A 13414-nucleotide genomic window follows, 5' to 3' on the forward strand; every position below is an offset into this window, starting at 1 on the left:
ATAAACATAACATTGTAAAGCATCAAGGGTAAAAGCGGGAGAGGCCTATAAACTAACCACTGAAGATGGGAGAAACCGAAGTTCATTTGATCAGAAACGACCATGATACATTATAGATATTGTATCGTAAACATTACATTTTGACTCATCAAGGATATAAGCAGGGAAAGGCAGACTCAATGAAGATTTCTAGAAGTCGAAACGTTCCTGTCAGGCCAAAACAGACAAGATAGGCAGATCAAATTAATCCGAAACTAAAATATAAAATTATCTGATAAAATAAAATACAAATTGGTCATGTCTAAATGTTACAACGACAAAAAGTACGTTACAACCAAGTGCATGTTGGTTTTTATGAATTGCTTGTCGACGTGAATTCGATGAGAAAAACTAAGCCAAAAAGTAAAAATCAGCATCGAATCATCATAATCTAACTCACTAATGTACCGACGAGGAAGGGGCCAACATAGAATACAATGAAGTTTTATAAATTCTACTTAGTTTTGTGAGTTTCGATATCACACATTCTCGAAAAAGTGATATCTATAACACGCAAAATGAAAAGAATGTGTACAATCATTTGGAATAGTTTTTGAATCAAATAGTTCCATTGTCCACATTTCCTACGTGTTAAGACACCGCCATTTTATTTTCAAATTCTTAGATAGAGATTAACGCTCTTTATTAAAAATTTCTCAAATCCGTTTGGTTTTTTAACAAATTTTTAATTTTAAAAAACGTAAATTTTTCTTTACAAACCAGGACCGAGGACGGTCGAGGAAGAGAAAGATGTCATTGGTGGGAGTGATTGGGAGGGAAAGTCTACAAGAAGGAGCTCTTGAAACACTTGAACACTAGACACGGCATGCACACAGCTATAATTTTCCTATTGTTGACCACATTCTGTAAGTTGAGCTTTTCTTTCTACCCTGTACACATTTTATGTTAATAAAGTTTCAAATCGATTTTACATTTCACACATCGTCCGTCCGATGGAAATAAAGAAAAAAAAACACGTACTCTGCTACCTTTAGTAGTCAATCTTCCTTGTACAATAATTTCAATTATAAAAAATTAATAATTCTTGACTTTTTTAATAAATCACACGCTCATAATTTGACTTTTGTATCAATCCCACTCGAAATATTTCAATTAATCAAAACGTTAACGAGTCAATTTGTTTCGACCAAATATGCCTTATGAACAGGACTTGTTTACAAATATTGGATCAATTTCAATTAGCTGATTCTACACGTTATGGCCAATTGTGTGAATTTGCACGCTTTTTGCAAATCTTCAACCAATCAAACATATTTCTTGATAATGAAGATTGTTTATTTTTTGACAAGACGTACTTCAAATAATAATTATATAATTTTGCGTTATTATAGGTTTTTTCGTATTCGACGAAAGCTTATGAACAGTGTTTTTCAAATAGGTCTTATCTCTCATTATTCAATACTAAGTTAAATATAAGCTGATAAAAATTATATTGAAACAATTGAAGTTTTTTTGACTAGTGACCTTTTGAAGAACAATTTAGAAGTGAGGGTAAAACGGTGTTGATTTTACTGATATTTCCATTTTAGTTTGGTCGTTTCCGACTATTCTGGTCTGTCAGATATGCTTAGTCTTCTCGTCATGTTCAGAGGTTGGTTTGTGCGCCAGCCTTTCCCTGCATATACACTTTATTCCTTACAATTTAGTATTTATTCGCTGCACCTGCCAAGATCGTTTATTGTGCAATTTCTAAAATTTAACTTGGTCATTTATGTTCATTTTGGTCTATCTATTCTAAATTGGTTACTCAGACGGATTTCATCTTCTAGCCTTATTCAGTGCTCGGTTTGTAGGCCAGCCTTTCCCTACTTATATCCTTTATGCCTTACAATTTAGTGTTTATTCGCTGCACCTGCCAAGATCGTTTATTGTGCAATATCTATACTGTAACTTGGTCATTTCTGTTCATTTTGGTCTATCTATCCTAAATTGGTTACTCAGACGGATTTCATCTTCTCGCCATCTTCAGTGCTCGGTTTGTGCGCCAGCCTTTCCCATCTTTTTTGGCTGCAGTTGATAGGACCATATATTGTTCCATTTTCTAATGTAGCTTGGTCATTTCTGTTCATTTTGGTCTGTCTATTCTAAATGTTTTTGATAGACGCGGTTAATCATGTCACGATCTTCAGTGGTCCGGTTTGTTGGACAGCCTTTCCCTACTTATATCCTTAATGTACTACAAATAAATGTTTATATACTTCAGTTGCTAAGATCATTTTTGCAATGTTTATAATGTAACATGGTAGTTTCAGATCATTTTGGTCTATCTATCCTCGATGTTTTGACCTGTCAGATGTTTTTCGGCTTCTAGCCATCTTCAGTGGTTAGAGTGTAGGCCAGCCTCTTTATGCTTATTTCCTTAATATCTTGGTTATTCAGACGCGTTTGATCATCTCGCCACGTTCAGTGGTTGGTTTGTGCGCCTGCGTTTCCCTGCTTATATCCTTTATTCCGTACAATTTAGTGTTTATTCGCTACAGCTGCCAACATATTGTGCAATATCTATAATGTAACTTGGTCGTTTCTGTTCATTTTAGTCTATTTATCCTAAGTTGGTTAGTCAGCCGCATTAGTGCGTTTGTGTGCTTGCCTCTCCCTGTTTATACTCTTGATTCCTTAAGATTCGAAGTTTATTTGCATTAATAAACAAGGCATATCTCTTGTTTGGTTGTTTCCGATGATTTCTGTCAGATGCGTTTCATATCAAGGATATAAGCAGGGAGAGACAGGTGCGCAAACCCACCCTTGAAGATGGTAAAACGCTTACACGCCTCTGACGGACCAATACTATTCATTACCCAGCACACCTCAAGAAGAAAGCTCACAATTTTCATTTTAAACCAATCTATAACTTAATAAATATAATACACAACATATAATATACAAAAGTTGTATATCACAATTAAATGAAACAGGCTCTCGGTCTTGTATTTTTGGCTTAAAAAAATGAAAAACTTAAAAGTTTTTAAGTTTAAAGTTATTATTCAAGCTGTTAAATCAGCATATTTGCCGAAATATGTAGTTTATTTACAAATTCACGTTCCGAAGGCTTTAATTTGACAAAGTTAGTACATTCAATCCTTTTGACTTGAAACATTCGTCTAACGATAAATGCCAAAATACAATTTTTATGAACTCGGCCCCCATGCATAGCGAATTCCTAACCAATACTCCAATTTTGTAATCAAAGTAGCACTCAATTGTCGCCCCTTTAAATATTTTACAGGGCAAAACGACCACTTTCGATTCGTGGAGTTTCTCTTTCGTACGCACGTTGCATTTCGGCCTGTTGACACTGATTTCAATTTCAGTCGAATTTTAATTACACAGCAGACGAAATTTCAGTTAGGAGTAGAATAACTCTATCAACTCAAACCGTACTGATGATAGAATAATATATTCTAAATGCTTGGCAAGGAAAAATCGGAATTGTGCTTTGATGATGACCTCATATGATCAACTCCATCCTAATCCAATGTATCATTATTTACAAAATCTGCAGTATGCTATATTATTGTACAAGTATTTATGGTGTTTCATTCATAGAAAATTTTATTTATAAAGGAACAATAACGAGTATAGTTTGGAACACCGAGAAAAAATACATACTTTTTCAAGGAACTTAGATGAATGTCAGCACAAATATTATGTAGGATATCCTTTTCGGATCTGCATAGCACATAATCTGTACTATGGCTGTTTCCGATCATTTTTGGTCTGGCTCTCTTTACTGTTTTGTCCTGTATGTTCGTTTCGGATTCACACATATCTTCAGTCGTCAATTGGAGAGCTCTACCTTCTTATATTCTTGATGCTTCAGTATTTAATGATTACTTTTCAAGGAACTACTTTAGAAGAAACTACAAGCTTTGTTCCAATCAACTTGGTTGCCAACCTTCTCTGTTTTGCTCTGTCTGACGCATTTCGCCTTCTTGCTCTCTTCAGCGATAGGTTTGGAGCCGCCTTTCCCTGCTTATATCCTTGATGTCTCACAATTTAATATCCATTATCGATCTCACAATTTACTATACAATATCCATAATGTATCTTGGTGTTTTCCGATCATTTTGGCCTGCCAAATCTCGCTGTTTTGGTCTGTTAGACACATATCGACTTCCTACCGAATTCAGCGGTGGGTTTGAGAGCCGACTCTCCCTACTTATACCCTTAATGCCTTACAATTGTATGTTTATTCGCTGAAGTTTCTAAAATCAATTGTGCTATATCAATAATGTAGGTTGGAGTTTTCTGATCATTTTGGTCTATCCGCGCTGGTTTGGTCTGTCAGCGTTTCGGCTTGTTGTCGCCTTTACTCGTGGGTTTGACAACCGCTTTTGTCTGCCAAGATCTATCTCTCATTTGGTCGTTTGCCTGTTCTCGATGATTTGTTCTTGTGTTTCATCTTCATCTTCTGAGCATGCTATCAAGGATTTAAGCAGGTAGAGACAGGAGCCAATCATTGCTGACTACGGCAAGGAGCGATAAGGTTATGTTACACCAAAATGATCGGAAACGTCCAGCAAATAGGAAAAATATCACGGTAAAGGGATGATAATACATAAATTAAACTTTTTTTCTTTATCCTTTGACTGTCTGTATACCATATATTTTGAGAGATTTTTTAATTCAATTTTATACCGGCCAACCCGGGAAGAACCTTTGGCATTCCATGTTAGTATCTGTCCTCTGTCATGTCCGCTGTCGTTTATAAAAATCACGCTTTTTTTTACATCTCTCTCTTTAAGCAACCATTGATGACATGAAAATACGATAATCTTTAAGTGAATGCATATCTGCAGAACATAAATTTTTTCGATATCCGAAAGACTTATTGATGAGGCAGGAAGTCGTGATATTCCGATGAAAACGCTAATTGCTGTAGTAAGACCGGTCATCGGCCGGCAAATGTAGTGCGGTGAAACTGCCGGATTGAGTCACAGCTCACGTATTGGCGGCGGGTGCTCTACTTGTCTTCTTCGGCCGGGATGCCCCTCTGATCCACATTGTCACGGTTTGTCAAGGACGCCTTATCGTATTGACTGTAATATTGACCTAGTGTAGAGCGTTTTGATTTATTGTCGGAATAGACTGATAAGAAACTGAGATTCGAAAATCGAAAACATTCCAAGCAACTATGACCAAATATTCAACAGCCACGGTTCTTGGCAAGATGAGTACAAACTGAAATATCAATAATATCGATCGTGTAATGTACCCGTGATCGACTGCTGCAACGTCATGTGTCATCAATTATATTTTTGTCATGAAACATCAATATAACAGTGAAGAATTAAGTATTCGTTTAGGATTCCATATATGTTAAGTGTAGAAAGTGCATCGGCGCTTAGACTTGAAATGAGTCTGAAGAAACTCGCTTACCGTTATCTGTTGTTTCTTGGCGAGTTAAGTCTGTGATTAACAATTTTTTTAATCAATGATGATTGTTTGTATTGCTGACGAAAGGACCATCGACTTTCATCTCGAATGTATTCAGTGAAACGGATGACAAGAAGATCTGTAACTACATTTTTTCAAATACAATCGCCTATTTATGATTATTAAACATAACTGAAAACTTAAAAACATATCATGGCCTAATAGCTAAAATTAAAAAAAAATTAAAAAACCAGTCTGCAGTTAAATTTTGTACCATTCTCTGGTTATTAGTAGTGAAAAAATTGTCAATTATCACAAAACTATTATGTTAAGACCAAATGGTCTCCCCATCTGCATCAATGGGTTTGAGCGCCTGCCTCTCTTCGCTTATATCCTTGATTTAGATGTATCGGCCAATATTCTACTCACGGATCTGGATCACGGTAAAGTCTAAAAAATCAAAGTTAGTTATTACTGCCAAGCTTTCGACCTATTTTAAGGCCATCATCAGGGCAAAACAATCTTAACTTTGTCAGATTGGCTTTAGACTCAGTCTCACTAAACCCATAAAAGGTGGGCAACATACTCGAATAAAATGCGTGTAGGTGACGTGTCCACATACTGGGCCTGCATTGGCATTGTTTGTGGTCTCTTACCAGTTGCTCATTAACATGTACATAGCAATTATACACCCTAGCCAAACACAAAGATGCAGCAGTGATCATCAAGTCACAGAAAAAATTATAGGCCATTGAGACCATGCTGGCCCAATGTTGGGTCGAGGGTAGGTCCAGTAGGAGCCAAGCACATGGCCAGCGTGGCATGGTGTCCATTTTAGTGACCTATGCCCCGGCCTGTCATGGCTCGTAGTGTAGAGGAGCCATTAAAATAGGTCGAAAGCTTGGCGGTAAAAAATGAATTTGCTTTTTCATCAAGACCATACCGTGATTAGAGCATTCGTGTATATCCTTGATGCTACATCCTGACTACCAATGGAAGGTTCTCAAATCCTCTGCAGTCAAAGCTCAGAAACGTAGTTTCGAGACAATCTATTGGACCAGTGAGTAGGAGTCAAGCACATGGCCAGCGTGGCAGGGTGTCCAGTTTAGTGACCAATGCCCCGGCCTGTCATGGCTCGTAGTGAAGAGGGGCCATTGAAATAGGTCGAAAGTTGACATCTCAAGCTCAGAAACAGATAATGCAGTTATTTTTCCACTGGAACATCGGCTGGTACTTGCGACACTACAATTGAGAACGTAATATTTAAATGTTTTATAAAGTATAAGTAAACAAAATGTTTATTTTTTTAGGTGGTTTAAGCTGCGGTGATTGGCGTCCGGTGGGTCAGGGCGACCCTCTCATCGATCCCACTCACGTCTACAACCCTCCGCACGTCCAACACGTCCGTTACTGGCTCAAAGCACCTTCCTTGTCCCTGGAGCCTCCACCGAGCAGGGTGAGCGAGGTCAGCCAAGTAGCAGGATGGCCTCAGATATCGTCGCACTACGAAGCCACGCCGACGACAACGATTATATCCATTACCTCAACTTCGCCACCACCGACTACCACCACTTCTAACTCGTTTTTCTTTACGAATTTTATTACGAGGCAGACTTCGACGACAAGCACGACGACTACACCCCCGCCTCCGATGACTTTCGTCATACAGGGTCATTCCAAAGTCAAGAAATACGGGCCCCTGCCGGAGTCTATAAACAGTATTCATTCAGTCAACCACAACCACCTCACCAGCACCAAAATCATCGCGTGATCAGTTAATACAAAAGTTCTTCTCAGTTACCACAAAACGAAAGTATTTTATTGAAGCATATATACGTGGAGTTGTCTATGTATGTAATGTCTAATGTACATTCTACCTAATATATTGGCATAATTTGTTTCTGTTATTCTGTTAAAATGTTTTTGCAACCCTTATCTAGAGAGAATAGCGAGAGAAAGAGAGAGAGAGGGAGAGAGAGAAAAGACCTAGTGGCTTAGAGGACAAGGAAATTTCGATGCCAACGTTTAAGGTTGTTTATTTAGAAATCGTGAGATGCGGTCTGGTGTGATGTAGGTTTCAGAAAAACATTTTCTTTATCGTGCCAACGTTTCGATCTTTATTGAGATCATCTTCAGGGCTCAAAGTGTTTGTCTTCTGTGCAATTGTGCCATTCTTGCGTGTCGTGTCGAGAGTTACAATAAGAGTCTCAATAAAGATCGATACGTTGGCACGATAAAGAGAATGTTTTTCTGAAACCTACATCACACCAGACCGCATCTCACGATTTTTTAAATAAATATCGATTAACAACCACTAATCACCACACAACACAGGTTGCGTTTAAGGTTGCTTTGAGGGTTACCGGATAAGAAAGTGTAGAGGATTTTAGAACCTGGATAAATCGATGGTTGGAATATTAAGAATCGGAATAATTCGTTTAAAAAAATTCCGGGTCGTTGTAGGTAGTAAGGTTAGGTTAGTGACTTAGTAAGAAACGTTGATAATATGCCTGAAGACTTTGGTCGGAAAAAATGTGCTAGATATTGGATCACTCGACAAACCCAACGGTTAAACATGTCCAAACTGTTAGTTGACTTGTGTTGAGTTGTTTTCTTCTGTGTAGAGATTCCAAATGAGTTTGTCGGCTAGATAAAATCATGAGTACCTTATTAGTAAAGAAGGTTAGTGGCTCCTTGATGATATTCAATGGAAAGAAAATGTTCTTGATTGTTAGAGGTTGCTTGAATGTGAGTTGGAAGAAAAAATGGTGGTTTGACCGTGTATTACATCTCACCAGTAAAATGGTAGGCAGGACGGGAGTAAGAATGCTCCCTTGTGAGACGCTTATTCAGAAGCAGCTTTCGGCCAAATAAGATTCCAAAATGAGGTAATTACAAGCATGAGACAATACTAAGAGACAAATACGTATGTAAATACATAAACCAATAATTAGATTGACTTGTTAACGTTTAATTTCTAGCTAGATTAGAAATTAGGAAGGAATGTGAAAACGTGTAACAGTTCATTTATTAAAATCAAAACATTTGTTCTATGTACAATTTCCTGAGTATCAAGGATGCTTTGGAATATTTCAATTTGTTTCATGAAGTAGTCTCTGCTCTCATAGAGGGATTCAAAGGTAAATTCGTTTCAACCGGTTCAACTGAAACATAAATTAAAAATTTCGTTAAATTGAAAACTCGTTTCACCATTCAAATCTCTCGAATCCCAAATATCAAAGTTGTATTCAATCTACCTCATTTGAACAAGTTCATTTCTAATGAAAATCTGTGGAGAGATGAACATGTAGCTAATGTTACGGCAGATAAAGCAATGGCAACTATACGTTTATTTGCCTGTCTACCCAGGCAGTCTGGTACTGTCAGAAACGGTTTTTGGGAAGTATTAAAGGTATAAGCAGTGAGAGGGATCACGGACCTCATTGCTGAACAAAGTACCAGACTACATGTCCATCACTTCACAGACGGAACGTGGAAATACCATAATACCTCTTTGCAGATTGATATGGCATACTACAACAGACTTCACGTGCCACAATTCTCTAACCAACAACTGCAGAATGATAACAGCAATACCCAACACATCCTCAATCATCAACTGGGACAGTTGATATTATGTTGATATATATTTGAGAATTCGAGAAATTTGACGTTTATTGACTATGGAGATTCAAGTTGTAGCATAATTTGTACAAGCCGGTTACGCAAAAACTTTTATCACCGCTTACCGTTTTTTGCAAAAATTTGCCGTATTTCCTCGAGTGTCTTTCCGTTTGTTTCGGGTAAAAGTGCTATAGTTGCGATGGCCGAAACAACGCAAAATGTGGCGAATACCATTAACAATTGACCTCCATCCAGGCCCGAGGAGAGCCAGGGAAAGCTCTGCAACGCTACGAATGCTGTTGTGTAAGTCGTGCAGGATGTCAAACCGCTGCACATCTAAAAAAAAAACAATTTCTAAAAATGTAACTGAATCGGGTCTGTTTAAGATATATCGATTGTAAGTTTATATCTTCTTTCATAAGTTTAGTAATTTTTCACCAAGAAGCAAAGGTGTTACACTCACAACGAAGTATGTTAAAAATTAATTGTTATGTCTGTTTATGATTAACTATGAATTTAGTTGTTGGTCTCACCCCTCTGACGTCGGATGGAAACACCTCGCCAACGATGCTTTGCATGATGCCGGTGAATATTGTAGACGAACCTACGAAAACGACGAAGCCGACTATAAGGATTGGCTGGCTGAGATCCTGGCTCCTCCGAAGATAAAGCGAAAGTCCCAATATTGTGAGGGCCATTATTGTCCCAGAGAAGGTGACGGGTTTCCTGCGACCGAATCGCTTGGACAGCCAGGCGGCGACCAGGCCGAATATGATCCTCGTAAACCCGATAGCGACAGAAACCTGGTTGGCTTTTCCGCTATGAACGCCTGTTTTTATCAAAAAGTCATTCTGCAACAGAATACCGATTACAATCCCAAACGCCGATACGGTCCGTTATCACAAAACTCACGGCATACGCCAAGATGACACTGGTACCTGAGAGTTGTCTGAGAATAAGGAGAATATTCATTATGTTGAAAGGTATATAAACTTCAGGTCTTTTCCTGTACTCGGTGAAGAACTTTTTATACGATATGTTCGAACAAGGACTCTGTTCTTCCCATATTTTTGATTCAGGGAGGTACTTCAAAATCATAATGAGTGTCAATGAAGGGACGAGGGCTGCCACGATAGCAACGATACGCCAGTCGCCCTAAATGTCAAAACACCCTGTTAAAAATGGCATAACTAGACTAACGATATGAAAGACGAACCTGAAATATCCATCCGATTACGTACATAAACGTGAGGCCGGTAGAAAAAGCTATGGCCTTACCCATCGTGATCGGTCCTCTGAGGGCCGGTGAGGTGATTTCCGCCAGGAAAACAGAAGTGGTGACTGTGCTGAATCCCATGGAAACGCCTGTCAGGAGCCTTCCGATGTATACCCAAACAAGATCGGCACCCAGGGCGATAGTCACCCATCCTAACAATCCCGGTATGGCGGACATAATAAAAGCCATCCTTCTACCGTATCTATCTACAATAGGGCCCACAACGAAACAGCCCACGATCATGGAAAGCTGTGGAATACTTCCTGAAAAAAAAAAATATATATTTTCCGCATTCACAATGATATTAGCTGTTTTACCGATCCATGAAGCTTCGTTAGGCTCTAGTCGACCTTTAGCTAATTTTATGGCGGGAATTGCGACTGATGGGTAGGAAACTGACATGCCATTAGCTACCAAATTGCCAAGTGCTATAAGACTCAATCCAACCTAAAAATCCAGAAGTTAGTTTAAATTAAAAACAACCAAGTTTTGGTCGTCAAGCATGGAAATGGTAAGCAGAGAAAGGCACAAACCCACCACTGAATATGAAGAAGTACCGAAACTTGTCATAACAGACTAAACAAGCGTAGGAAGGCCGCAAACAAAAGTTTTCTAAAGTCGATATAAGTTGTGCCCGTTCAGTTTCTTCTGCCCGCTCACGGTGGTTTTTAAGACAGACACCATTTTCCGCTGGTGCGCCTGCCTCTCCCTGCTTATACCCTTAACGTCACGCACTGCCCAAATAAACCAGCAAAGCTCCTTTTATCGTATCTATCCATAATTTGACTGCCCGCTATCATGGCTAGGTAAAGAATGCCTGCTGAAAATACAATAAAATATATCTTCTGAGTTTGGCAGTATTACCGAGTTTCTTTAGTTTCCAGACAACCTTTAGCCAATATTTTGACGGAAATCGTGAGAGATTGATAGAAACCGACATGATATTGGCGCCCAAAGGGCGAAGCGGTATAACATTCAAGCAGACCTAAAAACCTCACGCTTAACCAAAAAAAAATCATACTAAATTTTATCAGCTTCTATTAAACATATAAATACTCAATTAATTGTACACAATTTTTCATTTCGAAAAAAATTGTGTACAATTAATTGAGTATTTATACAAAAAAAAATCATTTCAACCGCCATTTTCAGTGGGTTTTCCTGCCTCTCCCTGCTTATATCCCTAGATGACCATTAAATCGGGGAGAAGTTTTTATGTATAGTTATCTTTCACGAATTTATAGGAACTCGAATAACATAAATCAGAGCCACCACTCAAGATGGCGACAAGCCAGAATACGTCTGATCAGAATGAAAGGAATCGACCAAAATACACGATCCCAAGAAGAAATCTGACTACTGAGTTTTTTTACTTAATGTGAGATTAATGCGTTGCGTGAGAGCAACACGGCTAATGAATCAACCTTGATTATTATCGGTGTAAACGCTCTTTTTTTTATTTATATAATATTCTTTTGTCTGTGGGATTACTATTGATCTTTCAAATTGCAAGACGCAGGCCAAAAACAGCTGAAACCTAGGGTGGTATAACCTTTCATCCTGCATAATTAAATAGTTTGTTTTTTTTAACTATAAACTAATTACGTTTTACTTCTTACTACTACTTCTTTTGCGGCTACCGACAATGGACTCATAACATCCTCCAAAGCACCATAAGGGCCGGGGGAGTACTCGATATTCCGCCATCTGCCCTCGCACAAACAAATATATACAACGGACTTTAGAGCTGCACAATAATTGTGTATAATATTTACAGATGGAGAAACACCCGTTTCCTTTAAAAATCGGGCTAGGGGACCCAACAACCCACTCTCATACCCAAGGACTGTCTTTACGTCAGGTGCCATGCCTATTCGCTCCTTGTAAGGAGCCAAGGCGTATTATTTTATGAAAATAAATACGATTAATGCAAATCCCCTTTTTACTAATTGACTACTTATTTCAAAAATTTGTTAGGTGATTAATCGTTCAAATCAAATAGCTCGATGGAAAAATGTCAATGGTTGATTGAATTTTACAGGAAGGAGGCAACAAAATTTGAATAATCTACTTTCTAGACATTTTTCCATTTGAACTCTATCCGTAGACGTTGTAATTGATATAATAGACAAAGTAAAAAATAGTAAATAGAGAAGTAAGACATAAATACCTGAGTTGGGGTGGATAGGTTCATCCTGCATGGAGTGATTTTTCGGCCGGCCTCTTCGACGAGAGGAACCTCACTGATGAAACCCCGTTTCCTACTATTTTATCGCCCCAAAGAAAGTTTAATCAGCTTATCAAACGTTTGTAAATTATAGTGATTTTCCCTTGTATTTGCTTTTACCGTTGAATCGGACATTTATAAATTTTTTCTTCGTTTACTACTTGTATCTAACACCTCTCTTAAACCCCGTTGTTTCGTTAAATCCAGCATCGATTTTAAAAAGTAAGGAAAATAGCAAGAACTACAATAGTCATATTTTTTGGAAACATCGAATTTGAAATGGTGATGTACACTGTGATGATCCGACTGCACGGAAAACCGTAGAATTTTGATGATTTTTCCTAAAATATTGTTTGTCCGAGGTGTTCAAATGATATAATAATCGGATCGGCTTTCGAGTTTGCGGATTGATAACCGAATGCCGAACCCGTGGGCGATCTCACGTCTTTCGTAGATAAGATTACATCAGGGCAAAAGGCTCAATTATTCCGTTATACATTTCGCTCTTTCCCTTTTGCTAAAGAAAAACAATCGTCTGTAGCATTTCTCAGAATTTAAATTTTCACAATTCGCTCTGAAGAAATCGTGTGTGCTATGACACATTTCAGATAGCTGCAAACATTCAGTTGGAAGATAAACGGATTGTTGTCTTATACGTATATTATTTATATTAATTTCCGTAGACAGTATTGATGTTTGATATACTAAATAGGTTGTAAAGTATTCATATATAAATTTATAAACAGATCATCTTGTGAGATTTATAATAACGTTTGTGAAGTGATGATGACTCAGATTCATTTCGACATATCGCCATTTTCATCGGCGATTTTGTGCCATTGCATCTCCCT

At 38.0% G+C, this 13414-nt stretch overlaps 2 protein-coding genes across 4 annotated transcripts; one reads left to right on the forward strand and one right to left on the reverse strand.

The window, feature by feature from the left end:
- The first annotated feature begins 821 nt into the window (after positions 1-821).
- On the forward strand, positions 822-7343 carry LOC106670231. The gene is made up of 2 exons (XM_014400369.2): positions 822-905; positions 6747-7343. The coding sequence occupies exons 1-2, from the start codon at positions 866-868 to the stop codon at positions 7205-7207; spliced, it is 501 nt and encodes a 166-aa protein (XP_014255855.1). The 5' UTR covers positions 822-865; the 3' UTR covers positions 7208-7343.
- Positions 7344-8442: 1099 nt separating this feature from the next.
- LOC106670286 (solute carrier family 2, facilitated glucose transporter member 8-like) lies at positions 8443-12985 on the reverse strand. Of its 3 annotated transcripts, XM_024225194.1 has the most exons (8): positions 12507-12985; positions 10874-11156; positions 10654-10783; positions 10277-10599; positions 9973-10215; positions 9594-9911; positions 9186-9396; positions 8443-8600 (listed from the first exon to the last, which is right to left on the reverse strand). In XM_024225194.1, exons 2-8 carry the CDS (start codon positions 10904-10906, stop codon positions 8539-8541), a joined length of 1320 nt encoding a protein of 439 aa, XP_024080962.1. In that variant the 5' UTR covers positions 10907-11156; positions 12507-12985; the 3' UTR covers positions 8443-8538. The 3 variants fall into 3 exon arrangements, with proteins under 3 accessions (XP_024080962.1, XP_014255959.1, XP_024080963.1); XM_014400473.2 differs by lacking the exon at positions 10874-11156 and having other exon boundaries at positions 12507-12984; XM_024225195.1 differs by lacking the exons at positions 10654-10783; positions 10874-11156 and having other exon boundaries at positions 12507-12984.
- Between the last annotated feature and the right edge of the window lie 429 nt (positions 12986-13414).

The sequence above is a fragment of the Cimex lectularius genome, unplaced genomic scaffold, assembly GCF_000648675.2.
Source record: "Cimex lectularius strain Harlan isolate CLEC.00 unplaced genomic scaffold, Clec_2.1 scaffold94, whole genome shotgun sequence".
NCBI lineage: Eukaryota > Metazoa > Arthropoda > Insecta > Hemiptera > Cimicidae > Cimex > Cimex lectularius.

Bases quoted from the DNA above. Each gene is read 5' to 3' on its own strand.
- LOC106670231 (XM_014400369.2), top strand. From the start codon at position 866: ATGCACACAGCTATAATTTTCCTATTGTTGACCACATTCT. The intron at 906-6,746 runs GTAAGTTGAGCT...TTATTTTTTTAG, and splicing joins CCTATTGTTGACCACATTCT to GTGGTTTAAGCTGCGGTGAT.
- LOC106670286 (XM_024225194.1), bottom strand. From the start codon at position 10,906: ATGACAAGTTTCGGTACTTCTTCATATTCAGTG. The intron at 10,600-10,653 runs GTAAAACAGCTA...TTTTTTTTTCAG, and splicing joins TAACGAAGCTTCATGGATCG to GAAGTATTCCACAGCTTTCC. The intron at 9,912-9,972 runs GTGAGTTTTGTG...ATTCTGTTGCAG, and splicing joins GTGTCATCTTGGCGTATGCC to AATGACTTTTTGATAAAAAC.